At 39.1% G+C, this 16,251-nt stretch overlaps 1 protein-coding gene across 1 annotated transcript in view; it reads right to left on the bottom strand.

The window, feature by feature from the left end:
- tnmd (tenomodulin) overlaps positions 1–16,251 on the bottom strand; it is a 65,350-nt gene that overhangs the window by 18,389 nt on the left and 30,710 nt on the right. Inside the window, exons 3-4 of the mRNA XM_079838863.1 lie at positions 8,922–9,062; positions 6,037–6,135 (exon numbers count right to left, since the gene is read on the bottom strand). Coding sequence (XP_079694989.1) covers positions 6,037–6,135; positions 8,922–9,062 — 240 coding nt within the window. The remainder of the gene's footprint in view (positions 1–6,036; positions 6,136–8,921; positions 9,063–16,251) is intronic.

Genomic DNA, 16,251 nt, shown 5'->3' with positions numbered 1-16,251 from the left:
GTGCCTTTCATATGAGTAAACAAAGGTTAGGGCATTGATCCTGTAATATTTTATAACAGTCTTTGAAAAATTAGCTGTATAAGTTTAAGGGTGAGCCCTCTTGAGACATCTAAAGGTTGCAGAAAAGGCACTGAAAGGAAAAGAGCCAAGCTAAATTATGTCTTGACCAAGGGGTCAATGTTTGGCTGGCTAGCATGGCCCAGTTAGTATGACCCCAGCTGGTCGATGCTGAAATTACACCATCAAATGGCTCTTTCTACATAGTTGGCAAGCATATAAAGGCTTGATATATAGGAAGATGGTGCACTCCGATTACTTACGAATGGGTGATTCGCCCACTATGGCGAATAAGCCCCGCCTTTTAAATGAAAGAGCCAATCATTGATTAGTAAAGTCATCGCATCCCTGCAGTTGCTGTTAGAAACTCCGGTTGCTATAGAAACAGGCAGTGTTCTGAGACGCGCGTTTAGGTTTGTGTATGCGCATTCGCTTTGTCCAGGCTGAAAAATATATATTTTTTTGTCAGGATTCAAGCATTTAGAAACAAAAGTTTTGGGTGATTTAAAATATGAAATTTAATTGTAAGCTTGTTGAACAGTTTTGGAGAATTTGATGTTTCCCCATTCAAAGAGATAAGAGCTGCACTTGTATGCCAGAGAGGTGTTTCAAAGATGGCCGCTGAGTGAAATGACTTGTCTTAAAGGGGTGGTAAACCACGATTTTACTTTTCTAACTTTAGCTAGTGTGTAATGTTGCTGTTTGAGCATAAACAACATCTGCAAAGTTACAACGTTCAAAGTTTAAAGCAAAGGGAGATATTTGCTTTTAAATAAATCAAATTCTAAGGACTACAGCAAACGGCCGGTAGGCGACTACAGACATTCCTCCAGTGTTGCTGACATCACCAGCCCCAATATTTACATAAACCCCTCCGACGAGAATATTAAATTAGGGGGGGCGAGGCCATTTTGTTTCGCCGCGTGGAAGCTTTGTTGTGGCATAGTTAGGCTGGAGTGTTGTTGCCACAATGCCGACGAAACGCTGTTATTTTCATCTGGATTACAGCATATCTATGGATTGCAGGTCCACTTTGTTCAGCCTTCCTAGGGACGGGGGTGCGTTGCAGTGCGTTTAACATACAACATGTTATATGCATGTGTGTATGAGACAGCGGGGAACAGGTCGCATTTGCAGCAGATATAGGTATGCTGCCCATCATAAATCAAAGCACGAGACAGACAGGGGTCGGAGGAGAAGACCGGAAAATGTGACATAATGGACAATATTCGTCTGTATTTGCAATACACGAGCCGCGGTTCAGCTGCGCGAGACAAACACTGCCAGTGTGAATCCACAACGGGTGCGCGCGGCTCCCGCTGCACATTTCACGGAGGAAAGCTTCCACAATCTTTGCGAGTTCAATGCAGGATTCACACAACGGCTTGTCCTGAAAGATGGATTTAAAAACAGAAGCTGTTTACGGGCCACAACCTGTAAGTATGAATTGTTTTTTTGTCAATGTGTTTTCCTGTAATAGTTTGTATTGTTAATTGTACGTTGTAGCAAGGAAGTACACAGATGACAACGCTGTTTGGCTCTGCAAACCAGTCTGTTAAATGCTCATTCATACTTAACGTTATCCGACAAACACCTAATGTTACAAACTTTTTTTTAAATCTCAACAGCGAACTTGGCATTAGTGTAAATTATTCTGATTAGAGCTTTTATGTATTGTTTATCTACAGGCATGCTAAACATGGTTCTGTGTTTGATTTGGCTACTAGTAAAGCCAATGTTTAGTGTTCATTTTGGGTTAATAGTTCTTGCGACAGATATTTGGCTATAATCGTTCTAAAAATACAAAAGTAACAGTGCCATTCAGTAGCGATCCCTATAGATCCGCAGTCTCTACTCTTGAGGACTGAATAGGTTGAACAGGTTCTGGTCGATCATCTTCACTAAAATTGTCTGGGTCCGATTCGGGCTCATATTGGTGTGGTTTTATTGACGCCATTGTTTCTAATACTACCAAAGCACAGTCTACCGGTAAAGGTAAGGGGCGTGACTTTTCCGACAAACGTGCACTAGGCGGTTAGCGAATCACAACACACTGGGCCAGCTAACCAATCTGAGCCCATTGCGTATTTTTGAGGGACTGGCTTCATACAACCCGGAAACCATCAGACCGTTTTTACAGAGGACAGAGAAGTGCAGAATAAAGGTAAAATATATGAAAAATAATGCAATTTTTTAAAAACGAAGCATGAACACATGTTACAGTGCACCCCACAAACACAATCAAGCCTTCGAAAGAATGTGTTTTACCACCCCTTTAAAGGGACTTTGATTATAGTTGATAGTGAAGGCTGCCATCAGCCAATCAACATTGTCGGGACATCATTTTCCTGTGACTCCAAATTAATCTAAAGTCACATGCATGATTTAAAGCTTCACTCTTTGCACCTTCTTTACCATTCAAAAGTTTGGTGTTTTTTAAATGATTTTAAAGAAGCCTCTAATTCCATTTTTACAAAAGTGTTTAAGTTTTTTTTTTTTTAAATGGCAATTTATTCATGTAATGGCAAAAGTAAACATGTCAGCAGTCATTACTGATTTGATGATCAAGAATCATTTATTATCAATGTTGAAAACATTTGTGCTGCTTTTTGTGGAAACTGTGATTTAATAGAAAGTTTAGAACAGCAGCATTGATTTGACCTATAAATATTTTGTAACATTAAAAATGTCTTTTAATGACAATGTCTTTGCTGAGAAAAAGTATTAATTTCTTAAAAAAAACAAAAACAAAAAAGGCTTGGTGACCCCAAACTTCTGAATAGTACTGTATGCCTCAGGTTACTGGCTTAAAATTGTTGTGTTTGCCCATGAGCAAAAGGCAGAATTCAAATCATGTTCTTCCAAAGAGGTCCTGCAGCAGCTGGGCAAGTGCCTTGAATGGGAATGCTAATGAAAACTTTCTTTGGGCTAGACCAGGGGTTTTCAGACATTTAATGCCAAGGATCTTAATGGATTCGATTTTAATGCCAAATATGATGATTCACTAGCGATGGTCCCTCTTTCCAAAATATAAAGACAGCTGTGTTGTCTTATCATGAAAGTTTTGACATTGTAAGGAGAGATTAACATTTATTTTTTCTCCATTAATGTTAAAAACTAGGCCTGTGAATGGAATAAAATATAAAATATCCACGTGTTTATCGCTGAAGTTTAACGCCTCGTGACTAAACAAAGGGTGCCAATGTGAGTGTGCACACCGACGTGCAAAACACCAGGCGTAAAAGCATAATAAAAAAAAAAACTTCAGGTTTGTGTTTTTGGTTTGATGCGCTGCTTTAAAAGTGGGCCAACCAATGAGATTGGTGCTTTTGTTCACGTGCCTGGAGCTGCTGAAGATACAGTAAAACACGACTTGGTGGCGCTCAAGCACAAAACGGTCTTGCCGAACACACACTGGTGAAGAAGATGATGCAATGAGGCAAGATAATGGGCAATGCTACAGCGACTACAAAAATCTCAATAACAGGGAATTGTTTTCCATCGAATCCTATTTGATCTGCAATCAAGTCAAAAGCGCCATCTACTGTCAGGTAGTGAATTTGCACGTTCACTCACTTGGGTATGAACACAAAGACACGTCGAAAAACATCTAAAAAATGCTGACAATAAGCATGTGATAATCGTCCCGGTGTGCACAAGGCTTTATGATTTAAAAAATCTGAATTATACTGTATAATTTTTTTCCACCTTGCACATTCCAGATTGAAAACCCCAGGTCTATAAGAAAAATAATAAAATAATTCGGTAACACTTTATTTTGATAGTCCACTTTAGACATTCTACTAACTATAAGTAACTTTGCAACTACATGTCAACTAACTGTCATTAGAGTATTTGTAGACTGTCTGATTAATATTTACTAAAACTTTATTTTGTTGGTCCCCCAACAGACATTCTACTGACTATAAGTAACTTGGCAACTATTTCAACTTATCAACTTATTCCACTAACCCGAACCCTAACACCTAACCATAACCTACCAGTCTACTGACAGTCAACTAATACTGTAATGACAGTTAGTTGACATGTAGTTACAGAGTTACTTATAGTTAGTAGAATGTCTAAAGTGGACTATCGAAATAAAGTGTAACCAATAATTCAATAAAAATAAATACACACATTTTACAATAATGCAATAATTCAATAAAAAAAAATTGAAGGGTAGAAAGTATAAATAGCAACGGAGAAAGTGATGACTGGAAAGAGAGGGTGCACAGAGTTACCAAAAGTCCAAATGAATCCTGAGACTCGAGACCTGTGTGCGTGAAGACAGGCCGTGATTTCATCTGAGACATTTGGGCAGTTGGAGACCAGTGGGAAGTTCAGGGATTACCGCTTTCATCATTTCCCAGACTGAATAAATTGAAAATGGTAAACAATCTGGCAGCATACAATTTATGCTTGTCACCTGGTCGTGCTTGCAGGCTGCTTTATTTCCTTATCAGTGGCATGCAGTTTCTCCTCAGCCAGCATTGTTTTGTGGTGAAGCGTGTTAAGGCAGCTTGCTCTGGGACCACAGTCGCATGCCCTGCGGCTCAGCTGCACTTGGAGCTAATAATGTGGATTTTAACCTCTACTTCCTTTACATGCTCACAACCTTGGAAAGAATGACTGTTTCTCTCTCTCTCTCTCTCTCTCTCTCTCTCTCTCTCTCTCTCTCTCTCTCTCTCTCTCTCTCTCTCTCTCTCTCTCTCTCTCTCTCTCATCCACACGCAAGTGGTCTTTGGTTTCAATAGCATCCTGATTTATCTCAGGCCTCCATGTTGGTATGTATATAATCAAATCAAAGATTTAAAGAAAGCAGGAATGTAAATAGACAGTTAGCGAGCCTGAATCATCCTGTCACATTCGTGTGAAGCCCACAGCTCACATTTTTAGCATTTTAGACTCCTTAGTCTGTTTATCCAATAAATGAGAGATCATTTGTGTGAATGTTCTCCTGGTTAGCTGCGTCTTTATGGTATGAACAGCTTGCTCCATCTTGCACCATGTGTCCCCGTCCCCCCTCGAGAACCAGGCGCATCGCTCGTTCTCTTTCCATCTACCCTCTCTCTCCAGCCCCACTGCTTCAGCCCTGGCCAACTCTGATTGATTTCACATCTGTGAAATAAAGCTTAACCGAAAAATCTAATTAGGTTTCACAATGAGCAAAAAAAGGAGAAATGGCAGCGACATATGGCGTTTGCTTCGCAATTAGTATCTGTAAACATGGATTAGACATTAAAACGATGAAGGAGAGAACATGCAGGCTGTTTCTGCCTATAATACCTTCTGTTCCAAAAGTCAAAGAGGATGTCTGGGAACTTGCGACAAGAATGCATCAGTTTGTTTTTAATACAATTCGGAGCGGCGCGACACTTTGCCGCACACCCTCTTTTCAATATATGAACTGCGAAGGAAAGAGTTTAGCGCATGCGAAACCGCCTGCCATTCTCCATGGCACCGATAAATTGGATGTTTGATTGATAGAATTTTGCCCATCACTCTTGCCGAGCATCACAGACAGCCATTAGAGCAGGAGAACAGAGATGAATCACTTCAGCCCTGAGTCAAGTGAAATTTACGGAGCAAACATCTTCAAATACCATTTTAATGGCTTACCTTTCCCAAGGACCCCTCTCTCTCTTTCCTTAAGGCTATTTGGGCTGAGGCTTCAGAGGAGATGATTAAAAATTAATATTAGTTCAGGATTGACGGCAAACACCATTTGTGGACTTTCGGATGGATTCACGGCCACAGGAGACCCAAGTTTATACTTTTGTGGAATATGCTGGAGGGGATGAGGGATGGAGGGATTGAGGGAGGGAGGGAGGGAGGGAGGGAGGGGGTGTGTAGGGTGGTTGGTTAGTTGGATTGCGGATGTTGATGGTTGGAGTAAGTATCATTTTCACAGTCTGATGAGCTCTACTGCAAAAAAACATGTTTTTGTTGGCGAATTGTTTATTGAGATTAGAATACCTCTATGTCGATGGTCTTTGATTCCAGCTTGGGCAGCTCCTTGGTTTGAGCCCTGATGTAACATCTCTGGTGTTTGGCAAAATGGATGCCCATGATACCCTTGAATGACACAGATAATAATGACTGTTTATTCCACAATAATAAAATAAATTAGCAGTTGACTGCAAATATCTCTGACACCCGACAGCAGCTTTTACAGCACAGCCAAGATATATAGCGAATGATGTTTTATAGCCTACAGTAACTAAAGCAACAGGAATCATTTCCTAGGCAATTCAAGATTATTGGTCTACAGCCCCAGCCAGTATAGAGGGATACCGCCGAAGCCATGATTATATGTAAGCAAAGTCCATTGATTTGTAGCACTTATGGTCTGTGTTGCGAAGCTAATCTGTTTGGTGAAGTGAGGAGCTTTTTTCCTGAAAGCCACAGCTGATGGTCTGCCATACAGAATTTGTTGCTTTACACTTGAAAAGAGAAAAACCCATTTTAGAAGGAGCATCTGAAGAAAGTTCTCAGTGCTTTACTGTCTGAAAGTAGTCTTCGAAGGGAAATAAAGGCTATCGCGTTACAGACTCTTCACTCGGAAGGATAAAAACAATATCTCCCTGCATTCGGGAATACATTAAGTAATCCACAGTTGCTCTCGTTTTGCTGTTGTAGCATAAGAAAAGTGAGAGTGAGTATGTGAGAGATGTGAGAGAGTGAGATGCTGAATTATTTCTGCAATATTAACGAAAGCATCTTTTGTAATTCCATGTGTTTGTGCGTTCATAACTACTGTTAGACTGCATGCTAACAATTGTCATTTTCACCCAAGCTCACCGGTTAGTAAAGAAACAGTTATGAGAGGAGTGCATTGTTTGTGCCGAAAATCATTGTGACAAATTGCTCTTCAATTTCTGGTAATGGCTTGCTTTTGCACGCAAGAAGGACCTATCTCTTGATGAAATGCATTTATTGCTGAGCCTGGTCAACTGGAAAATGGAGAGACTCTTCATTACAAGGATAAAAAATAGGAAAAGAATGTCATTTAAGAAAGAGTGTTGAAGTACAGCTTTGCCATTAGCCAGATTAAATGTGTGCATGCACTGAGAAATTATTCGAATGGAAGCAATGAATGATGCAATTGGCAGAGGGCAAAGAAGTGCAGCTCCAATCATTGGCACATTACTTGCATATAGATGCCCACACCTGTTTCCGCCAGTTATTGCTTTGAGAGACAACAAATACTGCTTCCTGAATGCAGGTGAAGTCAGACCTGGCGCTAAACCGAATTAGCACCAAAGAATCGCTGTTAACAGCATTACTAGATCTAAGATCAGACTTAATATGTGTCTGGGAAGCTGACCCTGGCAGTATACTGTTTCTGTATTAGGATGTTATAAACGGACTTTGACATTGTTAAGAAATTCCCCCTGCATCTTTACAGACCTCTTGTATCATCAAATGGGCGGTAAGATAGCTCATCTTGTCTTCCTGTAGGACAAACTAATCATTGTTATTCTCCACACTGATGGACAGAGACAGTGATTATTGGCAAAATCATTTAAAACCTTTCTCTCAGCCACTTTTGTAACTGCTTTTTACAAAACTACAACGATTGGAGACAGATGTGCCATTTGTACATTATGAAATGCTTTTGTGTTATTGTCCAGCTCTTTTGCACTTGGGCATGTGTTGAAGATAATTTCCACCTCAGAATAAAGAAATACGATAAAAAAGACAAAAATTTAGGTCAGTTGCAAGAAACAAAGTCGTGCAATTGTTCAGATATCCATGTACAGTTGTAAGAATTTTTTTTAACTGTCTGTAAGATTATGTTGAAAAATGGTCAGTAAGCAACTTACTGTTTTCTTTAATGTATTTTATTCCTGTGATGGCAACATTACTCCAGTCTTCAGTGTCACATATCAAGTTGTAAAGTTGAAAACCGTTTTTTTTTGGAAACGGTGGCATTTTTTCAGGATCTTTTAGTGAATATAATCTTTAAAAGAACAGCAGTTTTGATCAAATCCTTTCTAAATATTAAATACTTACTGACCCCAAGTCTTTGAACAATGGTGTATATGCAGTGGACAATAAATAATACAAATGAAATGGAAATTCACTGGTACCTTGCATTGCAGTAAAATATATCACTGGATTATTCCCTTTTCTCAAGCTGAAGGACACTTTATGGATTTTGGTTCATAAAAAAATCTTTACGCTGTGTCTCCTTGGCTTTCTCTGTAAGCTGTTGTTGTGGAATTCTCATTATTACTTTTACGTTTCTGGAGGACACTCTGAGAACTTGACTAAAACAATAGAGAAAGGATTTTGCTTGTGTTTCTGTTGGCATTACCACTGCATTTCCATTCATGGGCTGTAGCCTTCAGGCTCTGTGGAGATGGTTTGTAGTTTTAGTGTGTGTAATGACTTGCAACATCCCTCCTTCACAAAAATCAATTCCAAAGTCTGCCCTAAGCCAGAAGTTGCAAGAAGTGCCGAAGAGGGCTCGGTGCTCAAACTCCCCTTTCATTTATATCAACATGTGATTTGAATGATTTTACCTATTCACTTGTTTTCTGCTTTCCCATGGCAATGCTTTGAATGAAACTAATCTCTTTTGTAGCTTTGCTCCACTGACCATAGTAATTTAGAAAGAAGATGGGGCCAGCAACAAGTGTGTCTGAATGCTGATGCGAGATGTCATCGCTGCCAGTTTGCTTTTGCTTAGCACAGTGTTTTTCAGAGATTCAATATCATCAGTCTGAGAGAAAAAGAAAAACGCTCTGTCTGTATTTTGACAGCAGTTCCTAGGCTGAGATTCAGATTGCAGGAATGTGAGCTGAATCTATCACATCACAATGAAAATATTTCACTTGTATGTCATAAACCCTTACATTTTTGAAATCGTGCACCTCCAGGACCTCGTTGGTGCCATTTCCCATCCTGAAGATCTCGATGCGTTGCGCTGGATGGATTTCCATCATGCTCTCAGTCTCCATTCCATCCAGCACAGCTTTATACTGATGATCATATACCTGTTTAGACACACACAACCCAACATACAGAATTAAAAACACAGTGCCACTAAAATATACAATCTGCAGCAATACCATGTCCCATTCAAAACTACAGTAAATGGATTTAATTGCATGGGATAAAATAACAAGTGACATCTGCAAACAAATGATGCTAGAGCTTTTTTCAGAGCTACGGAGCCCCTAAAGGTGATGGAAAAAATGAGACAAGATTACCGAAAGTTATACTGTAAATATGTTTAACTTATGCAGTACTTTCCGGGCTGTAATCTAAAGTGTTAAAAAGGAATAATTTGTTTTTGTATTTTGTTATATACACCGATAACATAATGTGTTCCTAATATACAAAACAGCCCGACCCATCGAGGCCTGGACTCCACTAGACCCCTGAAGGTGTGCTGTGGTATCTGGAACCAATATGTTAGCAGCAGATCCTTTAAGTCCTGTAAGTTGTGAGGTGGGGCCTCCATGTTTGTTCAGCACATACTACAGATGCTCGACTGGATTGAGATTTGGGGAATTTGGAGGACAAGTCAACACCTCAAACTCGTTGTTGTGCTCCTCAAACCATTCCTGAACCATTTTTGCTTTGTGGCAGGGTGCATTATCCTGCTGAAAGAGGCTACAGCCACCAGAGAATACCGTTTCCATGAAAGGGTGTACATGGTCTGCAACAATGATTACATTGTAAAAAAAAATCAGGTCACCAATTGAACATTTTCTAGTGACTGATCACATCTAATTTTTTTAGTTGGCCAAATTGAATTTCTGTGAAATTAAATTGCATCAATTCACAGAAATTCAATTTGGCCAACTGAAAAACTTAGATGTGATCAGTCACTAGAAAATTTTCAATTGGAGACCTGATTTTTTTTTTACAGTGTACGAGTGTAGGTAGGTGATACATGTCAAAGTAACATCCACATGGATGGCAGGACCCAAGGTTTCGCAGCAGAACATTGCCCAAAGCATCACACTGCCTCCACCGGCTTGCCTTCTTCCCTTCTTCCCAAAGTGCATATTGTTGCAATGTGTTCCCCAGGTTAGCGATGCACACGCACCCGGCCATCCACATGATGTAAAAGAAAAGTGATTCATCAGACGAGGCCATCTTCTTCCATTGCTTCGTGATGCCCACTGTTGGCGCTTTCGGCGGTGGACAGGGGTCAACATGGGCACCCTGACTGGTCTGTGGCTATGCAGCCCCATATGCAACAAACTGCGATGCACTGTGTATTCTGACACCTTTCTATCAGTACCAGGATTAACTTCTTGAGCAATTTGAGCTACAGTAGCTTGTCTGTTTAATCGGACCGCATGGTCCAGCCTTCACTCCCCATGTGCATCAATGAGCCTTGGCCACCCATGACCCTGTCGCCGGGTTCACCACTGTTCCTTCCTTGGACCACTTTTGATAGATACTGACCACTGCAGACCGGGAACACCCCACAAGAGCTGCAGTTTTAGAGATGCTCTGACCCAGCCCTTGCCAAATTTGCTCAAATCCTTATGCTTGGCCATTTTTCCTGCTTCTAACACAACTGTGAGGCCAAAAAGTTAACTTGCTGTCTAATATATCCCACCCTCTAACAGGTGTCGTGATGAAGAGATAATCAGTGTTATTCACTTCACCTCTCAGTGATGTTATGGTGTATAATGCAATGCCATTTATACTTTTTAAGTGTCCACAAGATGATGCTGTATATAATAACTCTGATCCAGTGCTAATCGCCTCTTAATTGCCTCTCAAAAGAAAATATATTGAACTTTTTTTGTGTCATATTTAACATTTTTCAATATATCTTCTTTTATGTTGCACATAAGAAGTACAGTAAGTCATACAGGTTTAGAATGACATGAGGGAGAGTAAATGATGACAGAATTTTCATATTTGGTTGAAATTACTCTTTTGAGAGTGAATGTAGCTACTTTATGAATTTGTCCAAGAATCATACCTTTATCAAGGCCAGTCATTGCAGACGTTTGCTCAGGTTCGACGGGCAACATGACTACAACCTCTAATGGATACGATCTGGCAGTTGCCCTTAGTTTGCCATGCATATGCTTAAGTAGACTCAACAAATGTCTGATTTGTCTGAGGTCTCGGAAGCATTATATGTCTTTCCACTGTTGTCATGCCTTGCAGCGCTGCTGTTTATCTCAGCGCTTTCTTAAATGCTGTTTTTGGGCATGCATGGGTGGCTCCTCTCTGTCTACAAAAATGATTCATGCCCACCAGCCAAAAACCCTGCTATTAATATTTATGTATGTGTTGTGTTATGATGAGAAATTACACTGCTGAGCTCACTCTCATCTGTCTCAGTAGCATTTCTGAGTAATATGTTATGCTTAGACGTATGGCAAAAGATGCACACGCACAAGTATTACATTACATTACACTACTACATTAAGATTAATGTCACAAATCAATGTGTTTTTTGATTATTAAAGTGCTTTATGCAGTGTAGCATAGAGCAGTAAACACATCATTTAATATCGACTTAGCTCTGTTGTGAAGAGTGTATTGAAATTAGCTTGATTAACTTCTGCACGGATCTGAATTTGTATTCATCCATATACAAAGAGGAAGTTATGTAGACATAAGCATGTGAGTGTGGTTATAGCAGAACTGATTGAACTACAGTGTGTTTTAAAGACAACAACATATAGAATATTCCAATACTGAAGTATGGGCAATACTTTATTCCTGCTGTTTGGGTGGCTAAATTTGTTCTGAAATGACTTTCAATCTGTCTGTTTATCACACAATGGTGTTAAATAACTTCAGAAGACCTGGGCTGCGTCCGAAATCGCGTACTATGTGAGTAGGTACTACATTTGAATTTGAATGAACTTCGCGACCGTTAAAAAAGTATGTTCTATATAATATGAATGAATGTAGTATGAATGTAATCCGGACGTACTACATCCGCCATGTTTTCATGATCATGTGACCTACCAGCGTCAGTTGCGTCCCATCACTTCCATTCATAAATCGTCTCTCGTGGCCTCATGGGATAGTAAAGTGTCCATCATATGGGCACTTCAGAATCTCGCCGAAAGTAGTAGGTCATCCGGGTACTTTTCGCCTACTGTTTTTCGAATACTATGAATTCGGACATACTACTCTGTTGGCGTACTGTTTTTCACATACTGTATAGTAGAGAAGTATTCGATTTCGGACGCAGCTCTGGAATATAGTGCACTAGTCATATGGTCCACTGTTGTTATATTTTAAAGGTACTTTTGCATTCTTTTTGAGAAGTGACAGCCCCAGTTGCCTTTTTTTGATGGAGATGAGCAGTTGAGATGTTCTTCAGAAATTCTCCTTTTATGTTCCACAGAGGAAAGAAAGTCATACAGGTTTGAAATGACACAAGGGTGAGTAAATAATGGCCTTTTTATTTTTGGGGGAACTATCCCTTTAAAGGGGTCATGAACTCGCTTTTTTATAAAAATAAAATAAAAAAAGAGGAATTATTTTGAAAACTTCCAATGTGGAGAAACGGCAACCCGAATGAATCGCCCACAGGACTCGCACAATGTCTTTATTAAAACAACACAATGATTTATCTCTCATCCACCCGCAATTAATTGGAATGTTATTTTTTATTATTTGGCCAGCCCGATTGGTGGATATAACGCGAGCGGTGCATCACACACACACACGCACACGCACACGCACGCACACACACACACACACACAATTTCACTATTTAAGATAGTGCAAGCCCTTGCCCATACATGTTCGAGTCTGATCACGAATCGCAGGGCAATGAACCAACAAAGCATGTGACAGCGTGGAAGTTATGTTTAGTTAGACACGTACATAATCAGGTATAAAACGAAACAATGCAATTCTATCACATATAAAATACATTTTTATTCACATAATTTTGTTGCATCATTCCTGTCAGATCCAGAAGCCACAGCATCATTTTTTAATCTCATCCTGTCTGAAAATCCAGTCTCTTGTTTACAAACGAATCCGGTGAAATGAAGCGGAAACAAGGGAAAGTTGATTTCTCAATTCATGACCCCTTTAAGAACATGATGACGAGTTAATGAACTGGTTGTCCTGTGAAGGTCCTTGTCGGTGTCAATCCAGCTTGAAGCTTCTGCAGGTGTTCTTATTGATTAAAAATCAAAGACCTTTTTAAAACCCCTTCCCTTTTTTGTTGTTATTGCTCTCCTATTTTATGACAAACCTCACAAGACCTTCCCCTTGAGCGTTAACCTATCTAATATTTTGTCTACTCCGTTACCCTCTGAAGTTTCTCGAATAGATGACAAAAGGGGATAGATATTACTAAGAAAAAATGATAATGAAAGGAAATTTGCTCTCAGCACTGCAGCAGAGTACTGGGGTTCAAGGCGAAACACAAGGAGAAATGTTTTCATTAGCACTCCATCATGGATTGCATAGCATTGATTCTCGTGATACAATGTTTTCTTTTTCAAATTTCTCTACTCAATAAGCCTATGGTGATCATGCTATTGCCTGGCAGGTTTAAATATGATATGATTTAACCAATGTCATACCAGAGTTTTCAAATGATACAAAAAAAATCTGCACACTGGTATTCTCACTTTATTTAGTGGCAACGGTTTGATCAAAGCCCTTCGTCAAGCACGTCAAGTTTTCGGAACGTTTGCGAAATGTTGCCACTTTTAATCTTGTCTAAGTAAAGGGAGAATAACAGTGTGCAGATCTTTTTGGTATTATTATTATAATTTTTTTATCTTGCACCTGGCTAAGATGCTTTGGACCCTTACTGTGACCCTTTTTTATACCATATTTTTATACCATTATACCATACCATATTGTTGGCAATAGCCAACAATACATTGTATAGGTCAAAATTATTGTTTTCTTTAAATGGCAAAAATCATTAGGATATTAAGTAAAGATCATGTTCCATGAAGATATTTTGTAAATTTCCGATTGTAAATATATAACAACTATATTATTTATATGCATTGCTAAGGGCTTCATTCGGACAACTTTAAAGGTGATTTTCTCAATATTTCTATTTTTGTGCACCCTCAGATTCCAGATGTTCAAATAGTAGTTTCTCAGCCAAATATTGTCATATCCTAACAGACCATACATTGATGGAAAGCTTATTTATTCATTATGTATACATAAAAAGAATTACCCTTATGACTGGTTTTGTGGTCCAGGGTCACATATATTAAAAGTATTGCAAATGGAGGTGAATTATTGCAATGTTAATACATATAAAATAACTGTTTTAAATAGGGATATCAGTGTAAGACGCTAATTTAGTGTGATTTAATTACATACAAAAGGAATACATATATATTTATTTATTTATTTATTTAATGTTTGTTTTTATTTCCTATTTATATTATTTTATTTTGTTTGCTTGTAAGGTGACCTTGAGTGTTATGAAAGGCGCCATTAAATAAAATGCATTATTATTATTATTGCAATTAAATTACATTTTTTGTAATGTATATGCAATGCTTTCATTTGCTCAATCATCTCATGTGTTTGAATTTTTTCTTAAATGTAGAGCTTTTCTCAGTAAATATTGATATTTGTCAGTGATTCTCAACCTTGTTACTCTAAGGCTCTCCACATATAGTGATACTCTGATATTTGTGCAGTAGTAAAATGATTAACTGTGATTTATTTTTGATTCCAGAAGTTTCAAGAACTGTTCTTCAGTAAAAAAAAAAACTATCAAAAAAAAAAAACAGCTGTTGAGGGGACAAATTAAATTATGATATTAAATTAGAAATGTGTTTTTCCATGCTGAATTAATTTTAAGTGATGACTTAAAAATGACTTAATCTTGTGGCTCATTAATTGGAATGTCATGCAATTAATTCAATTATTATTATTTAAAATTGATTGACAGTCCTAGTTTGATTTTTTTTTGTCTTGTCTTGTGCTTTATGTCACTATTTCCTATATTTTTTTTGCCCACAATATTGATTTGCTTAGTTGGTCTCAAAACAGAAGAGAAAAAAAAAACCCTGTATTACACGACAGAGAAAATGTAATATTGTATCCCTTGGAGATCATAAGAATGTACTGGCAAGTTCAGGGTCTGCTCATGATATATTGTTAAAATCGTCCCTAGTGCCTAGGCCTTGAGCTCTCAATTCCTGCCGAACTCATTACTTTATAAAAGAGGCATTTGAGAAGCACAGTCTTTTGTTTACATTTTTGCAGGTATGTTGTGTGGCCACCACAGGAGCTTTTCAGACTTCTGACAATCTACACATTGAGTATTCAAGTAGATTACCCAGTTATGCCCCTGGCTTCAATATACTAAAGTACTCATAAAAGATAACACGTGGAGAAGTTTTCAGAGTTCTCTTTGTTTTTTACTTCTTTTCATCTGCTGCGTGTCTGATCTCTAAGGTGGCTCTTGTCGTCCAGCATACAGAGACTCTCAGGAGAGACCCACCCCGAGGAGAATTAATAACAGACAAGGAAGCCAATGAAGTCTGAGAGTGTTTTGCATCATCGTGCCCTACTGGTCCCCTGAGGACGTGCGTTAAAGGTCGTCCAGACACTGTCACAGGTGAGTGGAGGAGAGAGGCTAGTATGCTCATGACAGCGTGTCCCCTTGTTGTCCTTAAGGGCTTGGAGATATGACCGCCCGTCAGAGCGCAACATGATGGCTGTCATTCAGAAGTGAGACGGTGACTTCACTTGTGTCCTTACCCTGCTGAGAAGAAGACCTGAGACGTACCAGGGTCAGTAGCACCGCCATGTTGCCAGCCTGTCTGTGGAGGAGTGTGATAAACTCAGGTAAATGAGTTGTTTTTCAACATGCGCCTCAGGAATATCCATATTCCTTTCAGAATTGCTATTTTATTTCTGCGCATTATGGGTTTCGTGTTGTTCTAGGTACAAAGTGAGTTAAAAAATCCATCAGACTCGAGGGCTGACAGATGCCACCCAACGAAATAAACAATAACTGGCTTTCAGTCAGCACTGAAATATAGTATTTTGACGTAGAAAGTAAGAGTACAGCTGTAGATATAGTTCTGGTTTGGTTGCAATACGTGAATTACCTGCAGGGTGTGCGGTCGTCTCTTCTCCTCTGCTTCTCTCCAGCAACCCTGCTCTCCACATGCTCCCTGCGCTCCCACAAATGATGATTTAACAACTACTATTCACATGGGTAGTCACATGTGCAGAGCAAAT

The sequence above is a fragment of the Gobio gobio genome (genome assembly GCF_949357685.1).
Source record: "Gobio gobio genome assembly, chromosome: 16".
NCBI classification, from domain to species: domain Eukaryota; kingdom Metazoa; phylum Chordata; class Actinopteri; order Cypriniformes; family Gobionidae; genus Gobio; species Gobio gobio.
The sequence above is the reverse complement of the archived record's forward strand: the minus strand, read 5'-3'. Positions and strand labels throughout refer to the sequence as shown.